Source organism: Nothobranchius furzeri, chromosome 1, assembly GCF_043380555.1.
Source record: "Nothobranchius furzeri strain GRZ-AD chromosome 1, NfurGRZ-RIMD1, whole genome shotgun sequence".
In the NCBI taxonomy this organism is placed as follows: Eukaryota; Metazoa; Chordata; class Actinopteri; order Cyprinodontiformes; family Nothobranchiidae; genus Nothobranchius; species Nothobranchius furzeri.
In genome coordinates, this window is record NC_091741.1 from 98,206,287 (window position 1) to 98,222,183 (window position 15,897).

The following is a 15,897-nucleotide window of genomic DNA, read 5'->3' on the forward strand; positions in this document are numbered from 1 at the left end:
GATTCATCTATTTTTCCATCGGTTTGATTGATTTATGTTTAACTGTTTTGGTGTTGTGTGCGTAATTATTTTCACTCTGAAATGATAATAATTTTCCATGGGTTCTAGTGAATTCCTAGAAACACAGATAGCTTTTACGTCTTGTTGCCTGTTCCTTCAGTAGCACCTCAGGACCTTCCATCACCTTGACATTCTTCTCCGCAGATTGTCCAGAAATTAATTTTGGAGATATTGTCTCATTTACATTGTAAATGGAATCTGAATCCCTCTGAACTTTTGGTGGAAACACAGTCCATTAATGTCAGTGATGAATCCCAAAGCTTTGTTGCAGCTTAATGTCCTCCTCCAGAGTGCCCCCCTAACAGATGTGTCTCCTTTCTGGTCACCAAAGAAAGAATAGCTCTTCTGTGGCTTTGTGCTTTTGCTCCAAACTGAAAATCATTGCCTGATTGTCTGTAGCGAGGCCAAACTCAAAGATTTATCATCATTTCTTATCATAGATTTCTTTGCACTTGTAATTCCTGCTTTTGCAGTACAATGCTCCAAAACAACACCCTCTTGAAGAATTGTGTGAGGATTATATTAAGTCTGGGGCGACCCAATGTCTTTTCTATCATTTTTATTACAACATTTCTACCTACTGCACATGAAAGATGCTCTACCTTGCTCTTCTCTCCTGCAGTATCACAAGTGTGGCGGACAGTTTGCAGCAGTGGCCTTGGGCACCTTATCAGCGTACACTCTCTTCACGATTCTCGTTACTCAGTGGAGGTAGGGAGATTTCTGTGCTTCTTTTCTACCTCTGTGTATAGGTCAGGATTGTTATTTCTTGTCAGGGTCTCTAAATACCTCAGTGGCTCCTCTTGCCTCCTGTGAAAACAGTCACACACTGGTTGAAGCGTACTAATAAAAGCACTCGTGTCATCGTGCATGTGTCTCTGCACGCAGGACTCAGTTCCGTATCGAGATGAACAAAGCTGACAATGCAGCAGGCAATGCAGCCATTGACTCCCTGCTCAACTATGAGACTGTCAAGGTGAGTTAAACCACACTTGCCTTTCTTTCAACTGTTTTTCAGATGCCCGCCGTGCACCAGGTAGTTTAAAAAATGGGTGGAGTTACTGGAAAAATAATTTAAATCCCCTTTATGGACATTTGTCTCTTTTAGAAAAGGCCCCAAACTTAACCAATGACACAGTGCTGTCAACAATTAACAGACAGCATGACAAAGGCACTATCTGAATCTAACGGAAACGGCAAAAATCAAAGTTTGTCGTGAATAAAATAGTATTATTTCATGTGGTTTTTAAATAATATGCTATGACTTGGCACAATTAACATATTAAGGGCAGTGTTTAAAGGAAAACAGGTGAAAGGACAAGAATTCACCCCGAGCAGATGAACGATATAGATTCTAAAAGAAAACTGGGAGTTTCTTGGTATCTTGATAAAACCTAAAGGATGGACGTCCCGTAACAGACTGTTTTCTAAAGATTCAACAGAAATAATCTCAGTGGATCAGTGGCTGCTCATCAATGATGTGAAAAACCTTCAAAACAGGGAGGAAAGAATGGAGATAAAAAGGTCAAAGAGAGAGAAGTGTCAGTGGTAGAGCAGTAAAACACAGTAGAGGAACTGTCATGGTATGGGAGGGAGCGCTTCATTTCTAGCTAAACCTAATAGAAAAACCCTAGAACTCTGCTGGTGGTCGTTTCTCAAGCCCAAACCACCACAAATTAATATCCTGCTAAATCGACTCGACAGAAAATAAAATCAAAAGCAACTAAAGTCAAAAGAAAAGCTTTGAAACGTTCTGAAAGGAGACAGGACATTAAAACGTGTTTTTCAAGGACATGATACACTAAACACTGACGTCCTGACTTGGTTAAAAGGATGTGTTTGTACTCTTGTGTGTGATTCAGTAAATCACTGCACCCTCTCCTTAACCCTTTGTTGAAAATGCAAAGAAACCAGGAAGCAGTGAGACGGTGCTGTACTCGACATCAGGTTTGGGACACCGCGGTGGCCTTTTCAGATATATTTTAGTTACCATGTTATTTCCTTTGCTGCATTATTTAGCGTCCTGTTTTTCTTAACATCTTGTTCCGTGCTATTTTGTGTCATCTATGTCAATGCAGCCAGATTTAGCATCACTCTGAGCTGTGAGTGTGCATATGTAATTAGATCTCCACCCACTCAGAAATCCGTTCCACTTTCACAAAGGGCTGGATGAGAAACCTGAACGTGGTGCTGGTGCCTTGCACTGCTTCTTCGGCTCATCTTCAATCTGCCACTTTTCCCTTTCCCTCTCGGATTTTGCTGCATTTTCTTGTATGTAAATCAGCGGCGAAGTCTGTAGCTGAGCAGCTCCACAGCTAGAGGGGCAAATCGCCCACTTCACCAGAGCAGGGAAACAATAGCAGAAACTACACAAACAACAGCGCTGCAACAATATTAAGTAATTGGCAGCAGATTTGGGGATTGTTGTGATTATGCTTTTGTTTTATTTTCGGCATTTATGAGGTGTGCCTGCGGCCGATTCGTGCGCTGTGCTTTCTTTTAATGATGGATGTCTTAATCAGAATCGGTTGTGCTTGTGTGGTGCAGCACATTGTTGGTAGTGCAGGCGTCTGTCAGCTGCTACAAATGTGAACGCAGAGGCAGAGGTGATGAGTCCAGTCACAAATCCTCTAGCTGCTCTTGTTTCCCTACGTGTGATGATTGGGCTTTACTTCCTGCCTAGTATTTGAAACTGTTGTTTTGCTGCATCACTGAGCTCCGTCAAAGCTTCATATCTGCTGCCAGTTCAGCAGTGCAGCCTTTGGATTCACTTCCATTGCCTTCATGTCTTTTTAAAACCTGTTGGGAGCAGATGAAGATACAGACATGAAAAAGTGCTTTGTAGGCCAACTGAGACACAGTCGCTGCTCGGAGCGGCCACTGAGAACAAGTGCAGCCTTCAGGCAGGCTGAGCCGGTGTGTATCCGCCCGACGCCGCTCTCCGCTCTTCCTTAACCTTTAACCTCAACCATATTTGTGTCTCTCCCTCTTTCTCTCCAAACTTCCTTTTTATGAATCCCCTCATCGCCTCCCTGGCCTGTGCTAATTCTCTCCTCGTTTTTCTCCCTCGCCTCGGCTGCAGTACTTCAATAATGAGAGGTACGAAGCTGAAAGGTACGATGAATTCCTGAAGATCTACGAGTCATCCTCTTTAAAGACCACGTCGACGCTCGCCATGCTCAACTTTGGCCAGAATGCCATCTTCAGCGTCGGCCTCACGGCAATCATGCTGCTGGCCAGTAAGAGCATCACAGCAGGTGAGCACTTTAGGCGACTCTTTGTGAGGATTTGTAAATGTAGCATAGGTTTTCAGGGTGGCGATCCTGGCTAATAATTCTTCCAAGATGCAAAATGGTGTAACGCTGAAGAAAAATCCATCAGCTGAGCTGAATTTGACCTGTTCTTGCCCATGATTTTTAGTAACAGCACAGCGGTGGAAAAAACAAACAGTGTATGGCAATTAGAACGCCTGCAAAAGAAACTCTCAGAACCAAATCAGACAGAGAGATGAAACAGCCAAGGAAAGCCCTGACTGAACTTGATAATGGAAACTAAATGAGAACAAAGCACAGTGAGCATGAATAAGAGGCTTGAATGGGAAGTAAAATAGCCTTGATGCAGAAAATGAAATCCGGGGGGTAGAGATGCAACAGCTACAGAAGGCTTTATGTGGATTTGAAAAAACTAGATCTTCATTTAAATCCACATACGTGCTGTAATGGAGCCGGTTGTGTCGTAGGCACCATGACGGTGGGCGACCTGGTGATGGTGAATGGCCTGCTCTTCCAGCTCTCCCTTCCTCTCAACTTCCTGGGAACGGTGTACCGAGAGACCCGGCAGGCTCTCATAGACATGAACACGCTGTTCACTCTCCTCAGCGTCGACACAAAGATCAAGGTAACTTGTCAGCCCGACACAAACTTCTCCACATCGTGTCTGTAAAACAAAAAATCATCTTGTGTTTATTTTTTTTTTTTACTTTTAAATCTTTTTAACAACAGAGAATAGAAGAGATGCATTTTTGCAGAATGGATCATGAACCGACAGAATAAACAGAAAAGACCTTTTTTTTAAGAGGTAAAAGGTTTCACCACTAAACGAACCTGTTCTCATAACTGCAGAACTTGAGTAATCTGTCAACATGTGGTGTGAAGAGATGATGGGCACTAGTCAAGCTGGGTAATTACATGCTTGATGTGACTGAGGTGCTTCCTCGTCTGTTTCCCCCTGCGGAGCCTGACGTTACTGGCTGCATTTGTCTCATCTGTGTGTTAATAAAACCACAGATTCCTGCAGAACAGCGACTGGCTGCACGCTCCTGATTAGTTTGGGTTATTTAATTATCAAGCTGTTGAAACTAGTCATCGTTTTAATGAGTGCGTTTATAAGTTTGTGGCGTGGGTGCGATTGCATTTCCTGTTATTGGACTGGTTTCTCAACATTCACCGTTTCTTCTCAGAAATACAACGCTTGTTTAACTGTATTGTCAGAGATATGGAGCTCGGGTCAGAGTGTGACTGAGTGGCTTTCCGTTAAACTAAGTCCTTCTATTTAAACGCGTTTTAATAAAACCCTTCTATGCTTTCTAACAGGCACGGGCATTTCCAGCAAACGTCATTTTCCTGTAATGAATGGATTATTTAAAAAATATATCCTCCCTCCTAACTTTCACATGGCCACATGAAAGATAACTTCTTCCTCAAACTCTTCTTCGACACACACAACAGTGATGTGTTTCAGGAAGTTTCCCTGAAGCTCTCCCACTGAAACCTTACTCAGATGGAAGAGAAGTTGCAGGGATGAGAGATGTGAAGATTAACTGACTCGATTCACAGAAGTGTGTTTTCAGTGGGGTGGTAGAGCTGCTGTGTCCAGATGAGGTTTTGGCTTTAAATCGTTCTCTGACAAATAGAATATGGTGCAAACAGCCAATTCCTTCAGTAATTCAGCTTAGACTGAGAAACCATTTAAAGATTCAGGAACTCTTTGCAGGTGTTTTCGGTTTGGAATTATAAATCCTATTAGATTAGGATGTTGTTTAATATCACAGTGGCGTTTAAATAGTTTAGATTAGTGTAATGCTTGCTTGTAGTTCCTCCTGTTAGGTTCCCATCTATTTCAATTATTCAGTTTTATAATAAACACAGATTTTAGTTCAAACTAGTGATGCACCGATATGAAATTTTTGGGCCGATACCGATATCCGATATTAAGATCACAGTTATGGCCGATGACCGATATTTGCAGATACCGATATACTGACATTAATGCTTCTAAAATCAGCAGATTTTGTATAGAATGAAAATTATTAAAGCTGAATTTACATTACTATGTACACACACATATTTACGGTTCTGAGATTTCATTCACTGTTCACATGACTAAGCAATTACACACCACCCCCCTCACCCTTTAAAACAGGCAAACAAATGGAGACGAGATGGAAAAAATATTGGTTGTTAATATCGGCCCGGTTTTATTATTGAACCGATACCGATATGTTAAAAAATGGCTAACATCGACCGATACCGATATTGCTGCTGATATATTGTCCATCCCTAGTTCAAACCTATTTAAATGATTATGATAAATGACCCACACTTGTATAGCGCCTCTCAGAGTAAGGACTCCAAAGCGCTTTACACTACAGTGCATCATTCATCCATTCACACACACATTCACACACTGATGGTGATGAGCTACGATGTAGCCACAGCTGCCCTGGGGCGCACTGACAGTCACTTATGTTTTGGTATTGTAGTAATTTATAGTTAAAGAAGTAGTTCCATTAAGAGGGGACGCCAGTTTTCTTGCATGTTTTTATAAAATAAAGTCATGAAACAGTTATTTTTCCTGGTAATTAGTTACTTTTATAATCTTGTAACTCAGTTATTTTTTTGATGAAGTAAATAGTAGCCATAACCAATTACTTTTTCAAAGTAACGTTCCCAACACTGGTAGCTCATGCATCTTTGTAAATGGCCTGTATTTGACATGGCGTCTTCTAGAGTCCTGGGACCCCCCAAGGCGCTTTACAACACAACCAGTAATTCACCCATTCACACACACATTCACACACTGGTGGGGACAGCTGCCCCTGGGGCACACTGATGGAGACGAGACTGCCGAGCACAGGCGCCACCGGTCCCTCTGACCACCACCAGCAGGCAATGTGGGTTCAGTGTCTTGCCCAAGGACACAACGGCAGCGGCAGACTGAGTGGGGCTCGAACCTGCAACCTTCCGATTACAGGGCGAGCACTTAAGTCCTGTGCCACCGTCGCCCCAACATTCTTCAACGTCTTTAAAGAATCTGACAGCAGCATGTCGACATGCAGATTCAGATCTCATCGGCCACAAACCAACGACTCGAACACTCATAGAATAAGATGGAGTTCCAGCCATTCACGCTTTTCAAACTTTACTTTACTCACATGGTGCTAATTAATATAGCTCAAAGGTGTTAGCACAACAAGAGTTTTGTAAAAATTCAGATCCATGCAGTGGGTGGTGAGGATGTGACTCACCTGCGGCTGTAGTTTCACCTTTTTAATGCTGTCCTATGAAATCTACAGATGCAGAATCACTTAGTTTATAGAAAACACGTGTCAGTGTAAAAGATTGAGGCTTATTAAAACAACAGTTATATTTACCATTAGAATTTTTTTTTAAATATTCAAGAATCACTACCCAGTCCTACTTCCTAGTGAGAGTGATGGTATGAGATGACTGTCATTTGTTGTCAGAAAGCAGGTGGCAATTTTTGTTTTTGCCTCTGTTTTGTTGTTTTCTTTCAAAGTCTCGTTCATAGTGTACTGATGCTTGTCATTTGGATACGCTTCCTCATTGTTGCGCTTATTGTTTACAGGGTTTGAGCTTCTCCATTTTCTTAGGATTACTTGAAAATCTGTACAATATTGTATTAATTGTGTGTGTTTACGTATGAGTTCATTGAAAAAAGCATAGCTCAGTTCTTATTTTTAATATAAAAATACATATACCTTAAATGTTTTTTTTTAACACTTTCAGTCATTTTAGACTAATGGGTCTCATATATGTTTCCTGAAATAGCTGCCAAGCTTGTTTTTTAGGGCAGTTTTAAAATAAATTCCATTTATCTTTTGTGAACTCAACATGACAGCCCATCGCGTGCCATAAAAGTGCACTTGAGTGCAAATGTGTGTCTGCTGGCCAACAATAAGAAGGCTGTTCCCATCTCCAGCCTATAATTACACTGGTGGAGATGAGGCTGTCCGCTTATTTTTCCTCTCATCAGTAATATTCCTCTCCATTGTGATTCCTGGTGGAATGGTGCAGCCTGGAAAGCCATTACCATCTGAATACTTTTTAAAAATGTGGGAAAACATTGTTCTATTATGTAGATGTGAAATTATTTAAAACTCCTCTCACTTGAAAATGTGCCACTAAATAAAAAAGAAATAATGTTGTGCGACCCCTCCCCCCCCCCGCTGAAGGGCGTGGAATTATCTTCTGTTTATACTAATGGTCTGTGAGTTATTTGTATGAATTGACTGGGTGATCGTGTCACCCGTAGGCGCTTTGTCTCTCTCTGGTGAAGAACAGGGTTTTATTCACTGCAGGACTCGTCTGTCTCAACACTACATCTCAGCTCCATATAAAGGAAGGAGTTTCATACCTATTGATCCCTTAGTATTCACCATGAAGGGCGAAACACAGACTCAGGTGACCTTTTGTAATGATCGCTGAAATATTCAGTGAATGTCCCAGCATCATGCAGCTGATTTAGCGGTCATGCAGCAGGGTTATGTCTCCTTATGAGTTGCATCAGGCCAGGTTTGGTCTGTACCTCTGTTACTTTATTCTTTTTCTTCCTTTTCATCTCTTAAACCTCTGATGTTTACTTTAGGAAAGGAATCTTGCTCCACCATTGAGAGTCACCCCTCAGGACGCCACCATCCGCTTTGAGGACGTCTACTTTGAATACCTGGAAGGCCAAAAGGTTTTAAACGGAGTGTCCTTTGAGGTGCCTGCTGGGAAGAAGGTGGCTATAGTCGGTGGCAGCGGATCAGGGTAGGTCATGCATTCCTAAAATACTCTGAATGTTGGATCTTCAGCCAGGTGTACCACCTATTTGCTACGAGAGACATTATTATAATAGATGTGGTTGTTTTCTCTGTTTTCAGAGTTTACATCAATTTTAAAGTTATTTAGTCAAAACCAGTCAAATTATCTTGTTTAATGTCCCTTGCAGTTTAGATGTCTTTTAATGAAAAGGGCTGATCTTGTTTTTCTGGTTGTGTGTAGTGGAGTGGCACACCGATCTCCCTGTCGGTTGTTTGTACAACTGTCTGAACATGAGTTTTTATTCTGTAAAAGAAATACAATAACAATCAAGACATTGTTATTGGTGCAACTTAACAGTCTGCTGTGGGTTTTCTACCAAAGAAGTTTCTGTTTTAGAAACAAAGTTTGTAATAAACCAAAAAAGCTAGCATGTCTTCTGCAGGCTTGAATTAGCTAATGTTGGCTTGTCAAGCTTTTAAAATTTACTTTACAAATCAGCAGATCAGCACAAAATGAGCAGATACACTTAAAGACTATATACATTTATTCAGTGTTTAATAGTTTTAGGGGTTCCATCTTTATATTTATACAGTGTGTACGGAAAGTATTCAGACCCCCGTCACTTTTTCACTCTTTATTATGGGGGGAGGGGGAGGGGGGGCTAGTGACATCACGTATCAAGGGGTCTATAGAAGCTTTAATCATCATGTTTTCTAGAGCTGCATGCCCATCAGCTGTACTAATGCAATGATCCAGCCATGACGTACTGTTCCAAGCATCACTTATAAATGTGAAGCTGTCACTTGGCTTTGGCACTTTGCTTGACAATACAAGTTTATTCTCATTACAGGGTTGGGTTAAATGTTTCACAAACCGAGTACTATTGTCTAGGGCTGCAGCTATCGAATATTTTTGTAATCGAGTACTCTATCGAATATTTTTTTCGATTAATCGAGTACTCTAATAAATTACCCCTTTGTGTTTGTAAACCATTATATCAAATAGCATGTTATAATTATGAAAGACCTCTTAAAATGAGCAAGCAGTTGCCAGTTATTCTTCAAGTTTTATTCAAAATTAGTTTGCAAAACTTCAGCACTTCAACTTTACTTCACAGTAAACAAATGCCTGTGCAAAAAATAAGTAAACAACCTGAGCCGATTTTCCCCTCGTGCGAGAATCTGCTAGCCTGCAAGCCAGAGGATAACTGTTGAAGTAGCGCTGCGGGCGGCTGCGGCCCAAACAGAACCAGAACCGCTCACGGCGCATGCGCAAACAGCTCGCCGGCTGTTTCCCTATTAACACACGTCCGTTTTAATTTCAACACTTTTTTTCTCACACAATAACAAGGATTGTCGAGAAAGCATGTTTGCCGTGGTTTTGTCAAATTATACTGATCACAAAACATTTATTTACTTTCTTTCGTTTTCCTCTCATAAATTCCTGTAATCCTGCAGCAATCCCGAGGGACAACAAATATCAATAACAACACAATAAAAAGTCCGACGTTTTGTGTAAAAATGCTATTTTTTAGCACATTTTAAGTCCGACGTGTTGCTACCAGACGTACGGTGTGAGCTGAAACTGAGTGCTACAAACGAAAAAGTCGCAGTGTCCGCAGAATATATAGAAATACAGGCTAAAAAGCATTATCTTGTAGAGGCTCCGAGTCCGCTTGCAGAAGTGACATTTACAGGTGCTGCAGCACGGAGGATGAGGTGTTGTGGTAGGCTAAATCCATTTTACAGTATTTTCACTGGACTACGTTTTCCACCTTACGACGTGAAAAATGGTCCCACATCTTGACATTTTCTGTCTTTTTCGCACTCCACCGGGATCCACGTTGTCCGCCATAGCTTAAGATAAAGTTAAGTTACATTCCCTACTCGCGTGTGCGATTCAGTCCAGTGGGCATGTGCGTCACTTATTTCAGTCCGGGTGAAACATGACCACGGGCGACTGCAAAGCCATGAATTAATTAAATATGAATTAAACGAATCCTCGAGGCAGAGAATTTGACTCGAGGATTTTTTGTACTCGAATTATTCGAGGTACTCGAGGAATCGTTTCAGCCCTACTATTGTCAGAAAAATCAACGTTAAAAGCACCCACAACATACTGTATACACTCTTTGTTATATTGCAGCTAAATTCATTTTATTCCTCATTAATGTGCATACAGCACTCCATATCGACAGAACATAATTGTAGAAATGTCTGCAGAGCTAATAAAAAAAACCTGAAATATTACATGGTCCCATCAGTATTTAGTAGAAGCTCCCTTTTGAGCTGATACAGTCATGAGTCTTCTTGGTAAAGAACACGTTTTTCACACCTGGATTTGGAGATCTTCTGCCATTCCTCTTTGCAGATCCTCTCATGTTCTGTCAGGTTGGATGGTGAATGTTGGTGGACAGTAGGGCTGCGCGGTATTAGGAAAACCTGCTATATGCGATAACAGTGATTAATATTGCAATGACGATATTACTTGCGATAAATAGAAACTTAACTCAGGAACAAAAATGATCAAAAACAAAGAAATAAACAATGACCCAAAAAATCATAAAAATGAGAAAAGCAAACGATGTGAGGAAAGGGAAAAGAAGATGAACAAGAAAAGGCAGTCAGTGGATCCCAGGAAAAGCAGAATCAGCAGAAAGAGCAGAACAAAGCTAACTCAGGTATTTGCTAACCATCAAAATGAAGTGCAGTCAGCATCTGGGGTGGGCATCTAACCTATGAGAACCTGGAACCTGGAAATGTCAACCTGGATTTTTAATTATAATAAAAATTAAAACATCAACAGTTAGTGTAACTGGTTAAAACCTGCGTTGTTGGATTGTTATTATTGTTGTTGTAATATTCTAGCATCACAATAATCTGTTGCTACCTTTTAACAAACTGTTAACACAAACTTGCATTTTCTTTCCCCTTATCTGTGAGTCACAAGTAAAATAACTACAAATAAACTTATAAAGTACGTAATACCTGAAACAAAATCATTTTCACTAATATAAATAATATTGTGAGTAAAGAAATCATGTGATGTATATTTAATACATTCTGTTTAATATTGTGTAACCACACCTTCATACCGACCCATTCCCAGTACATACTGTTGGTTCTGTATCTGTCTGCAGGAAGAGCACGGTGGTGCGGCTGCTGTTTCGTTTCTATGAGCCCCAGCGGGGTAATATTTACATCGCAGGGCAGAATATCCGAGACGTGAGCCTGGACAGCCTGAGGAAGGCTTTGGGGGTCGTACCTCAGGTCTGCACTAGAACAATAAAACAAACATTAAAAATAAGTACTTATACCACGTAGAAAACTCCTCTGCATCTGGCCTTTCTCTACCACAAATAAAATATATTTGTTGTACGTAATAATTAGAATGCCTTTGCCTTTTAACTGGTGATTTTGTGCAATAATTAGCAGCGCAGAACACTGTGAGAGTAATTGTTAACAATAACTGTTAAGAATAAGGTGAATGCAATTATTTTCATTTTAAAGAGCTGGGAGGCTTATCAGAACAGATGGTTCATGAACATGTTTTTGTCGTTTGCTCTCCTCCTCTTTCCCCTCCTGTTCCTGCGTTTGTATCTGCAGTCCTCGTTCTCTCTCTGCTGCAGTAAAAATATTCTCTGAAGCCTCATTTTGTTCTCTAATTGTGTTGTTGTCAGGATGCCGTTCTGTTTCACAACACCATCTTCTATAACCTGCAATACGGCAACATCCACGCTACGCCAGAGGAGGTGTACCAAGTGGCACGTTTAGCGGGTCTCCATGATGCTATCCTCAGGATGCCCCATGGCTATGACACTCAGGTTGGAGAGCGCGGCCTCAAGCTGTCAGGTTTGCTGCACATTTATGTCTGCTGGATATGGTCTACCAGCCCTACAAGTCCGAGCTTCTCCATGAATGTTATACTAAACGGACAAATTGAAAACTCCACTCATAGCTAGATCCTATATGAACATTTAGGAAAGGCATGTGTTTTCTTTTGTTTAGTATTTTTCTTCAGTTTGCTCAATTGGAAGCTTCTTGTAAAAAAATCTTCTCATTGCTGTTTTAACGGGGTATGTTGAACTGTTTATGTTTTAATGCATTCTTAAATGCAGTCCTAAATAAAGCTTTTACTTATAAATAAACAAATGAACGATAGGTGAATGATTAACAATTTTAGAGCAGCCCTCAGTTTTCTTAAAATATAGGTTTTGCAGTAAAATATAATTTATTTTTAAACATTTAACCAGTTTGGTGTTGATATTGTCTATTGACTCGGAATGTTAGTTATGCTGGCAAAAAATCTCCACCTGCCTGTTTTTTTTTTTTTTGTCAACAACAGGCCATGATGTTTTTGCCTGCCTCTGTGTCAGTAAACTCTCACGGTCTATTGGACAGATTTTAATGAAACTCAGTGAAAATCTGTTGCACTGGCAACCTTATAGAGTCACCTCAGTTCAAGTTGGCTGCTATAGCTCATCATCACATAAACGTGACTACAGCTCAGTCACCTTCTATAGATGTAGAGCTATAATTTCATGTGGTTATGACTACAACACAGACTTTGAAGGCTGACAGACTGCACACAAGATCATCCAGTATTAATCAACATTGTGCAGTCTCATTTTCAGGATTTAACCCAAATGGCTGTAACTCGATTTCTCTAGTTAGAAGAAAATGATTCAACTTTTGAGACCACTTGCTCTTGTAAAGGGTCAGAGTCAGCTGTCTGGCTCCCGCAGTATGGGACACCCTCTTACCTGGACAGGTCACCAGAACCAGACAGACAAAAATTGATACTCACTCACATCTAGTGACAATTTTAACTCACCCGATTAACATGAACATGAAAACTCAGTGCAAAGACGCCAAGCCGTGTGTCTAACATGTAGCCTCGCTGCGAGGCAACAGTGCCACCAATTGCACCCCCGTGCAGCCCTGCATCACAACATCTGGCATGAATAGCAGAGGGAGATGCTAGGCATTTAATTAGATTATTTTTATGACTGAATATTAATGTTAGCTGAGGAAATCCCAACCAAAGAACCAATAGAAGCACCAATCAGACCCTGTAGGTTCTTTCAGATGACTGATTTTTGTACACTTCTAGCTTCTTAGTTGGGATTTTAGAGTTTTACGATTTCTCTTTAAGAACTATAACTGACAAATTTCACATTTTCTCATTTGTTTCACTAGAAATCTACAAACAATAGAAAGATTTACTCTCGACGTTGGACACAGATATTAGCATTAGCATGAATTAAACTAATATATATTTATATCATTAGAGCAACTTAATTGTTACTTTACTCGTTTTATTTTTAACTGTAGCAATTACCGGTCCCACATGCAAAGATGGATTTGAATGTGTCACTAGTTAAATGTGATTACGGGACAAAAAAAAAAAAAAAACGTTTTAGAGTGTCACGCTGGCCGGTCACTAGTAAAACCATTCAAGCTTTTAACTGGTTGGATCAAATCATCATCTGGTTGGTTTTTTTAGTCTCGGAAATAACCAAATTACGTAAACAAATGATATCACAACCTTTATTCCATTCAAGTATACACACACACAAAAATAAAAAATGATATGCTTTTGTATGAGATTTTTTTAACAGTTAAAATCCTTAAAAAATTAATAGTCAGCTGCAAATATAAATTGTGTGGCATTTATTAAGGAAATTGTAGAGATGTTTGCGGTTTGTTCAGTGACACCCAGATATGCAGATTATTTTGGCACAGAAACGTATCACTTAATTTATGACATGTTATGGAAATATGGTGGACTCACTGTCTAGTTTACCCTTAAACATTCAAGGCATGATCCCCTCTGCAGTAAGAGTGTATAACTCCTCAGTTTAACTGGTACTGGCATTGTCCTGGTACACAGTAACATCAATGCAATACTCTATGTGTTCAATACCTGTATAATATTGGGTTTACGTAGTAAGATCGTGTCCCTTACAGTATGCTGCATAGTTCTAGAACTCACATTTTTCATTTTTATTAGTGGTTTTTGGTGCTCGAAGGTTACAATAATAACTTACTGCTTATGTGTGTATATACATGTACCATTATTATTATTATTTATTTATTTATTTATTTATTTCAAATTATTCTCTTAAGTGTTGGTGCTGCTGTAAGAAGTGAATTTCCTCACTGTGGGATCAATAATTTCTATTCTATTATTTTCTATTCTATTCTATCCCTGTTAGCAGAATAGCCAAAATATCCACCAAGTTTACTCATTGTATCTGTGTCCTTGTGTTTATTGGTTGGGAGTGTGGGAGCAGGACTGTGCTCCCAAAGGGCCATTTATTCTGTTGAAAAATAACACATCAGCTACTTATTATATTAACAAATTCTGATCAAGAGCGTTAGGACATCTGTCTGTGGGCTGAATCTCAAGAGAAACAGGGTCATCCAGCAAGACATCAACCTGAAGCAGATGAGTCCTTTTTCTCGTTACTGAAAGCCAAGGTTTACACATTCATGGCTCTCACAGATGTCTTGTATTTTCCAGTAAATGAATGACAAAGTTGGATATTTTTACACCATATTTCTCTCATTTGGATCTCTCTAAGTAGTTGTAACACTTCTGCTGAAATGAAAAATGACTTTATAGTTTTACTCGCACAACTGCTTATACATGTGGAATAGAACCATTTGCTAATCAGGTTTAAATGTCCAGGGGAAAACTAGATCCTCTTGATGTGGAAAAGCAGCAAATTTACGCCGAGCCCCTTCTGGATGACCAAAATTCTCACCATATCTTTAATGAGGGGGCCTAGACAACATGCAGATAAAACTCATATTTTCTGACACTACCCAAGCTTGTGATCGTAGATGAAGGTTGTAACGTAGATCGACCAGTAAATGGAGAGCTTGGCTTTCCGGTGTTCCAACTATCCGTGCTACTCGTCGATATGTGCTACCTTAGGGAAATGCACACAGGCTGTTTACCTGAAGAGATGCGCCACCTCTGGAAGTTGTTATATTACTGCTTGTCGTATGTTTACCTGACCGTTAGCTTGTAAAATGACGTTATTATACTGTAAACAAGACATTTCTCCCATTGTTTTCCGTCATTCATGGAATCATGACAGCCTATGACAAACACAGTATAGTTTTGCTAATAATTATACTACTGTTATGTATTTTTGAGTAATATCACCTATTTAAAATAAAATGTGACTAATAAGAGTGTTATTATGCTGTAAACAAGAGCGAAACTGTCGTAATACACTGCGGTAGGAATATTCGATGAGGACGCACAGATAGAACACCGGCTCAGCTCTCTCTTCACCACAACAGACCCAATGCAAAGCCTGCATCACTGTAGAAGCAACACCATTCTGCCTATTGATCCTTCCTGAGGGACATGTTCCCTTACCGGGAAGGCTCAGGCGGAGATCCTCTTGTAGTTAGAACACACCTTGCAGTTCTCCTTTTTAAATAGAGGGATCACCACCCTGGTCTGCCAATCCAGTGGAACTGCCCTGATATCTATGCAATATTGCATAGATGCATCAACCAACACAGCCCCACAACATCCAGAGCCTTAACAAACTCTGAGTGGATCTCATCCACCCGTGGGGCCCTGGCAACATCCGATTCAACCTCAGTGACCTCCGCACGAAAGATTGTAGAGCTTGACCCAAAGTTCCCAAATTCCACTTCCTCGGAAGACATCCTGGTGGGGTTTTTTCCTCCATGACCACTCAAGCTGCATTCTAGTTGGACTGCTGGTACCTATCGGCTGCCCCAATAGGGATCTTTCTTTAACTTGA

General features: G+C 40.3%; 1 protein-coding gene across 1 annotated transcript in view; it reads left to right on the plus strand.

Annotated features, from left to right (window-relative positions):
* The window catches only part of abcb7 (ATP-binding cassette, sub-family B (MDR/TAP), member 7), a 51,292-nt gene that overhangs the window by 20,905 nt on the left and 14,490 nt on the right, over positions 1-15,897 (plus strand). Inside the window, exons 7-13 of the mRNA XM_015943240.3 lie at positions 683-771; positions 949-1,036; positions 3,143-3,317; positions 3,800-3,957; positions 7,948-8,111; positions 11,245-11,374; positions 11,785-11,956. Of these exons, the coding sequence (XP_015798726.1) occupies positions 683-771; positions 949-1,036; positions 3,143-3,317; positions 3,800-3,957; positions 7,948-8,111; positions 11,245-11,374; positions 11,785-11,956 (976 nt within the window). The remainder of the gene's footprint in view (positions 1-682; positions 772-948; positions 1,037-3,142; positions 3,318-3,799; positions 3,958-7,947; positions 8,112-11,244; positions 11,375-11,784; positions 11,957-15,897) is intronic.